Source organism: Triticum dicoccoides, chromosome 5A, assembly GCF_002162155.2.
Source record: "Triticum dicoccoides isolate Atlit2015 ecotype Zavitan chromosome 5A, WEW_v2.0, whole genome shotgun sequence".
In the NCBI taxonomy this organism is placed as follows: Eukaryota; Viridiplantae; Streptophyta; class Magnoliopsida; order Poales; family Poaceae; genus Triticum; species Triticum dicoccoides.
Window position 1 is genome coordinate 134,767,194 of NC_041388.1, and position 7,943 is coordinate 134,775,136.

The following is a 7,943-nucleotide window of genomic DNA, read 5'->3' on the forward strand; positions in this document are numbered from 1 at the left end:
GTGGAGATGCTCTTTGTCTGACTTCTTTTTGCTATATATCAATCAGGATAGTGGTTTGGATGAGGCATCCAACTTTAGATGTTAGACTTTGGTGCGATGTCTGTTTGATATTAAACCTGAACATTTGGCACACCTTCGTCAAGGGGATAGAAGTAGCAACAGCGTTGTCAAGTTGGTGGCTTCAGCCTTAATGATGTATCACCTTGTATGGTCTTTACGAATAATTAATAAAATTGCTACATGCATGATCCAGATGGAGAGGCCGGGGGTACATCCTCCTTTTGCAAAAAATAAAATAAAATCAATCAGGATACCACTCTGACTAATTTATGTTCTATAGTAAGTACTGTAATTGCTTCGTGGCCGTTTACCAAGTTGAAGGAATTAGATTCACTCATGTTAGCCATAGGATGCAGAGTTAAAAAATTTGTTCAGGATTCAACACCAAATCTGCTGAACAATGACCCTCTGACGAAGATCAGCGACGCTTGCAGTCTAGAATACAGTGGTAATTCAAAATTTGGAAATAGCTCTTGCTGCAGAAGGCTGCTTCATGCACTCAAGTAGTACATAATCCGTCACGAAAATGTTGTTCCAACAGAAAGGATGTTACAGACATGCGCATTATTTAGGAGGCAGGCAAGCTGTACACCGCACTTGACCAGTACGCTGACTGAGGCCGATGCGCTGCCATGTGAGCGCTTTCCAACCTACAGTTCATCTTTAGGTGCGTCTAAGCAGTCCTCGTCCCAGACGAAGGGGAACTTCAACTTCGCTGCCGTGTGAGGCATACTCCAATCTTCGTACAGAAATCTACAACAAGCAACATTTCCAATATAAAAAAAACGTAGAGTAGTATTTCACATCCATAGATGCATTGCTCATATCGAATTAACATGTAAAATGTGTGACAATTGGACACAACATCAGAGGAAGATTCGTGGAGGGCCCGTCGAGCGATTTTTATTTTTTTTTAGAAAAGGAGGAAGACCCCCGGCCTCTGCATCTAGGCGATGCATGCAGCCACTTTATTAATTATTCTCAAAAGACCTTACAAAGAAATACAACAGTAAGTCTGAAGCCACCGTCTAGGCAACATCTATCGCTACTCCTATCCAGTTGATGTAGGGATGCTGATGGTCTGGGCCCGTCGAGCGATCTATGACAGTGTTTCATGTTCATTTCAAGTTACGGGTATTTACTTTGTAATATTTGGAAATTAAGTCATCGATGTTTTGTTGTACTTATGAGGAGATATGAAAAGGTTCTCGGTACTTAGATTGTGTTCGAACTCCAAGTGTTGGATTTTAAAGGAAGAAAATTGTTAAAAATAAAACACTATGCCATTTTCCCACCTTTGAATTTTTTTTTTCAGTACTGAACAAGCAGCGGTTTGGGGGTAAAATTGGTTTTGACAACATGTGTGTATATCACCCAACACAAGTTACTCTACAGTGATGGGTGTGAACAAATCAATTCAGTTTATGTTGTCAACTACTATAGGATAAGACATTCAAGCAAGGTATACATACATCTTCACAGGTGGGCGCGATATGATCACAAGCACCTGTAAATCTTCATGTTCATCAGAATTCCAAACCTGCAATCAAAAGGGGCATGGTGTAAGCACTAGTATGCAAATGGATTCCAATGCATAATCTTAAAATCTAGCGATGGTTTCATGACTACAGAGTGTGCTGAATAATAGCGGCAGCCATCCATCATCTTTACCTGGTGTGGATCATTTACAGGAACTGTGAATGTGCTATTCTGAAAGACAGGAATCTCCTGAGGCGTTCCCGGGTACGGCAGTGAGGTCGACCCCAGCAAGAGAGTGCCTCTCCCTTTGAGGACAACAAAGACCTCCTCACACGAGTGTCTGTGGATCGGTGTCCTCTGGCCCGCACTAATTGTTTGGAGCCACACCTCCACCTAGAGGAAAGCATTTCACATAATAAGCAAGAAGGAACAGCTCCATCTTAGATCGGCACATTTTCCAATACAGGTGAACCAAAGAAACCATATATATACATGAGTACATCCAAGAAAAGGTCTGCATAAATTCATAGCAACATGAAATGGGAGAAACTCAAGGTACAGTCTGGTTCCTGGATTGATTACTCACCTCCTTCATGCCGTGAGCTAGCGCGCCAGCGACGGTTATATGCGAGAATCCTCCAATTCCATAGTTGCTCTGGTGCATTTTGTTTATATCTTTCACGACTGAATTGTCTGAATAAGATGGTAGATACAGTTAGCACTTGGTAGAACCAAGATCAGTAACTCAGTTTGGCTGCATATACTAGATAGACTTGCTAGAATAGAGATTAGCTTGGGTAGGTAAATACACTAGATGACTAGAACTTGGTGCATTTAGTTAGCAGTTGCTAGAACTGAACTGACTGTTATCCAGTGCTCCGGTACTTGCTAGACAAAGGTAAGACACTTAGATCTGGTACTGAACTGGCTCGAACTGACTGAAATCTCATTGCTATCTTAAATTCACCGGTAACCTTCAAAATCACTGGGAACTTAGATCAGTTTGTAAATTTTAAATATGATCTTGGCTAGTAAATGAACGGAAGTTCCAAGAACTGCAGAAGTAAACTGAAAGGGGAAGGAAGGGGAGACCTCGGGGGCAGGAAGGCTCGGCTACTGGGAGTAAGGCGGCCGCGGCGGCGAGGAGCAGCGCGAGGAGGAGGGCGCCGCGGCGGCCGGCGCCGGCGAAGCGCGGTCCGCGGACGGACGCAGATGTTGTACGTCCACTCGCCATCTTTCTAGCGCTTTCTTTCTCACGTGTGTCTGTCTTCGGTTTTCCACACCTTGTCGACGATTCTGAATTAATAGTGTTGCAGACATGTGATGTACTAATATACTACTACTAGTAGCACTACTTTGAGAAATGGCTACAGTGCATAAACATGTCAGACATGCATATTGCATTTTTTATAGTATAGGTCTGCATCTGGATCAGGACAGGGCCGTACCCGCGAAAATGGGGCCCTGTGCCAAATCAAAAATTAGGCCCTCGATAAAATCGTTGGCAATTAAGAAAACATGATTTTGGCAGAAAGTGATTCATATAAAAATATGATTCTCAAAACAAAATTAGTATAATAGGGGGTGTACCAAAGCAAACTTCATGTATGGATCTTGTTGCTGCATAGTTGAAGTACATCTTATAAGAAAGCTATTCTCAGAACCTGGAAATACTAGATTATTTATCATAAAACATGACATCTTTCTTCTCGCAAAAAAAACCTTGTCATCCTTCTAGCATTCTTTTGATATTCTTCGTACGCAATGTTATTCAAAATGTCATTTGACTCTTTTGCTAAAAACACTTATCATAAAATGGCATCTTTTTGAGATTCAGTTCTTACTTCGCTATAAACTTATGATGTATTAAAAATAGAACATATAAACGAAAGACCATTCTGCATGAGAACTATGTCAGAAACAATGGACATAGAAACAAAAACGGATGAAATGAACTTTGATTTATTTGGGAAGAAGACCATGTGCGGCCGGCGGCAACGAGTCTGATAGTCTGGTTCAAGATCTCATCGGGCAAGCACCTCTGTCTGGACTCCGACTCCAATTGGTGCATCCAGGTCACAGGCTCACCGCGAAGGAAGCAAGCAACAATGGAATCTAAAGTAGAGAAGACATGGGAAATTGAGAAGAAACCACCGAATAATTAGGTGGACCGAGGGTGTAGCGTGCCTATACATTCCAACAGATAAGCTGCGAAGGAATCCTATATACATAAGAGATTCATCCCCACTATCTTAGTTATCTTAACATGCAACCTATCCACATCATCAAGTAGGTCCACCATGTAAAAACATTTTCCCACTAACTCTTCATGCACATGCTCCCACTAACTCTTCATGCGCATGCAACCTATCACAATTAACTATTAACTATTTTTTGTGCCCTCTCAAGCATCCATAACATTCTAGGTTTCTTTTGCTATATGTGTGTGTGTGTGTGTCTTGACGTCATACGATCCACTCCAAATGTCCAACACGAGTCCCTGTTTAACCATTTGGTTAGAATTCATGTGTTTTTAATGTGATCATTTGATTTCGAAATCCCAAACATCCATATTTTCTCATTCCCATTCTCTTGCGCTACATGTTCATGTTTTTTCTCCTACAAGCCATAGAATTGCGCTAGATGTCTTCATTCCATCGAAACCCGGTGTTCCAAGCAACCTTTTTTAGTGATGGAACTAAGCTTCACCTAATGATGAAGCATCCATGGTTGCACACGAGACAAGACAAATAAAAAGAATTAGAGCTACCTGGGCATATTATGGTGAGAAGCATGATGTACTCAACAGTGGCCTCATGAATTAGAAGCGACTTTTTTATATAGAAAATCAAAATCAAATTATGAGTTAAATCGCATTTTATTTCTCTGTGCGACCAATTTTTTATGAATCCACATCTATAATTGGTACCATAGTTTTAGGTTTAGCCAAGGGTAGAGATGTCTCCACTGTCTCTACTCAACGTTGTTTTCATCACATATCGCCTCGCCGATATATTGTCAATATAATAAATTAACAGAATAAAAATCACACTCATTTTTGGATTTTTCATAAAAAAATAATTTTTTACTCTAAACAACATTTCTTTTAAAAAACATCAAATTATACTATATTTCATATTTTTTTACATGCTTTAAAACATCAAATTGTTTTTAACAGTTCTCGCAACAACGCGCGGGGTATCATCTAGTTAATCCAAGAGAACCGCGACGGAGGTATGGATTTACATGGCTTGTTGGAAGTTATAAAGAGAGCAAAGAGAAAGAAAGGGAGAATATGAAGTTGGAGAGGCGTGCATGAGATGGAGTAACTACGGTGCAGGTTCCAACCAGTCAATTTTTTTTGAGGGCTCCAACCAGTCAAATGCATTGCTCGGTCAAATGCATTGCTTAATCATTAATAGTAATAGCAGTAAACAAATTGGGGGCCCTGCCCATTTGGGGGCCCTGTGCAGTCGAACATGCTGCACAGGTGTCCCGTACGGGCCTGGATCAGGATAAATGGATACGACATTGGTACACACACGATACCTTGGCTTTCTCTAGTGATGTGTGGGGTGAGGCGAGTAAAATGCAAGCACTATTCTAATTTTTTTCCAAAAGTGTCGGTTGGGTTTTAATTCTTTTAAAATGCACATCCGGGTCCTAATTCTTTCTAAGTTGTTCATCTAAGGTCTTAATTTCGTCTGACCAGCTCACGTGGCGCTTTGACCGCCACCACGTCGACTCGAGGGTCCATGCGGGATAACGACCAGCCGTGTGTTTTTGCAAAAGAGCCCCCAACCCTAATCTCTCCGCAGCCGTGGTCCTTTCCTCTTCCCCAATTCACTCTGCTCTGGCGAAATAGGGACGATCGACGACAGTGGTCCGGTGAGAAGAGGCGGCCATCGCATGCGCTTGTCCGGCGGCGGCATCGCTAGGATGGCGCCCATGCTGCGGCGACCCGAAGATCCTCCTCCGTGATATGGTCAGTGTCGTGCACGTAACCCTAACCCTCGATCCTCTTTTTATGCGGATTCCAATTTAGCTCGAATCGATGGTAGTATTTGACTGAATCCCTCGATATCTAGGACCACAAGAGGAGGTTTTTACCGTAGAATTCAACTATGCCGGATTTTTTTGCGGATTTGGCCAATCGAAGACGTATGTCGATGGCAAAGTTGCTCTGTTCAATGGTTGCGAAGTAGATACATGGTCTCCTCTTTGGCTCAATGATTTTATGCAGCAACTGGGATATAGTGACTAATCTAAGCATGCTGTTTACTGGTTACTGCCTGGAAAGAATTTAGGTGATGGACTGTAGATTGTGGGCTGTGACATTGACAATTTACACATGACAACAGTTGTTCCAAAATTCCAGTACTTTCAGTTGTTTGTTGATCACAAAGACATGACCTTTGACAATGTAATCGATGATATTCATGTTAGTGGTAGACCTAAGACGCCTCCTGTACTAAGCCCTAAATCTCCTGGGTTTAGCAGTGGAATAAGGGGAAGTCTCAGGTTTAAGGTGAAAGCTCAAAAGGCAGACTGAATCAATTTAATGCAGGCAACAACAATGAAGGGAGTAGCAGTGTTCCACTAGTGGGATAAAATGTTGGACATGAGCATAGAAGAAGCAGTAGGAAACTTATGGTAGAAGAAGAAATCCCCAATGAAAATGATAGTGACGGTGAATGGGATTCAGACTAGGTTTACTCTGACAATGAAGTAGGCAAAGATGATGATGATCTATATGAAGAATGGGTTGATGAAAAATTTAAGAAGAAGAAAAAGAAGAAATCTGAATGGGAGCAGGATAGTGACTATGATACAGATGAATTGTAGGAGCTACAAGATTCAGAGCTTGAAGGTAGTGATTCAGCAGAGGAAGTGGAAGTAGTTGATGCACAAGGAAGGAACAAAATGAAAAGGAAAGTGAAGCTGAAAAAGGTGGAGGCTTGAGAACATGAAAGAAGTTAGTTTTCACATAGGCATGGTGTTTTTGTCTGTCATTGAACTGAGAGCAGCAATTCAAGAGTACATTGTGAAGCAAAGAGTGCAAATTCAGTACATAAAGAATGATAGGTAGACAATAAGGGCAGGTTGTGTTGGAGATTGTCCCAGGTTCTTGTTTGCTGCACCTGATAGCATGAACAATGTCGGATTTCGGGTTCCGACAAAACCCTTGAGGTTCGAACACTGGGGTGCACACGAAGATCTCTCCCCCTCTAGCTCATGCCCTCACCGCAATCTCAAGGCTTAGCGCGTCGAACTCGCAGAACAAAGGGACACAAGATTTATACTGGTTCGGGCCGCCGATGTGGTGTAATACCCTACTCCAGTGTGGTGTGGTGGATTGCCTCTTGGGCTGAGGATGAACAGTTACAAGAGGAAGAACAGCCTCCTGAGGAGTGGTGTTCTTGTGCTTGGCGAGTTGATGCGGTAGAGGATCCTCCCTCTCTAAGGTGGTGGCTAGTCCTATTTATAGAGGCCCGGGTCCTCTTCCCAAATATTAGGCGGGAAGGGATCCCACAATGGCCAATTCGAAGGGGGACAACTAGTACAAGCTATCCTGACAAAAGATGGTCTTCGCCTGCCAAAGGCTCTGGTGGTGACGCCGTCCTGGGCTCCACGGTGACCTCCATCCCGCAGTCTTGCTGGTCTTGGTCTCGTTGCACCGATATGAAAACCTTTGCTTGACGCCTCAGGACTCCGCACCTGCGCTTGCTTCTTTAGCACCAAGGGGGAAACAAGGACACTGCATGCGCTGGCGCCCGCCTGGCCTTTGTCATCATGGCTTGCGCCATAGGAATCTCGCGAGGTGTACCTTGCCTTGATGTCTCCGCCCCCCGCGAGCCAGCCTGGTGAGGCCACCCTCAAGGAGATCTTGCGTTGTTCTCCTCATGAGGCTTGGCCCTCGCGAGGGTCTTGAGTGTTTGCTGGTGAAGATGGGCCGTACAGGACCGCTGGTGGAGCCACGCCGTGGGCCGCAGGTAGGCAAGTCTGGGGACCCCCGTTCCCAGGACGCCGACAGTAGCCCCCGAGACCAAGGCGTACTCGGACTTGGCTTTGAGGTGAAGCCAAGGGGCAAGTGCGGAGTGCCGCAGGCCCCAACGGCCTGTGGCCTCGCTTAACGCGTGGCGGTTGATTGGACGTGGGCGTCTCCGCTTCCCTATGCTGCCTCGTCAACTGCCCGACTTGACGAGTCCCTGCTGCATGCAGAAAAAAGGTCATTATTACCTTAGATCGTGGAGGCCGTCGGTTGGCCTCCTCTTGGCTATAAATGGGAAGGGGGAGTGGAGCCCCCGTCACCCATCTCCTCCTGCTCCTTCTTCTTCCTTGCTTCATCGCTAGCAGCATCAACCATGGCACCGATACGGAGGTTCTCAGCCGCAGAGAAGGGA

The 7,943-nt window shown here is 44.2% G+C and overlaps 1 protein-coding gene across 1 annotated transcript; it reads right to left on the bottom strand.

Moving 5' to 3' along the window:
* Positions 1 to 418: 418 nt before the first annotated feature.
* On the bottom strand, positions 419 to 2,825 carry LOC119300300 (auxin-binding protein 4). The gene is made up of 5 exons (XM_037577314.1): positions 2,632 to 2,825; positions 2,126 to 2,232; positions 1,732 to 1,932; positions 1,533 to 1,600; positions 419 to 813 (listed from the first exon to the last, which is right to left on the bottom strand). Exons 1-5 carry the CDS (start codon positions 2,771 to 2,773, stop codon positions 711 to 713), a joined length of 621 nt encoding a protein of 206 aa, XP_037433211.1. The 5' UTR covers positions 2,774 to 2,825; the 3' UTR covers positions 419 to 710.
* Between the last annotated feature and the right edge of the window lie 5,118 nt (positions 2,826 to 7,943).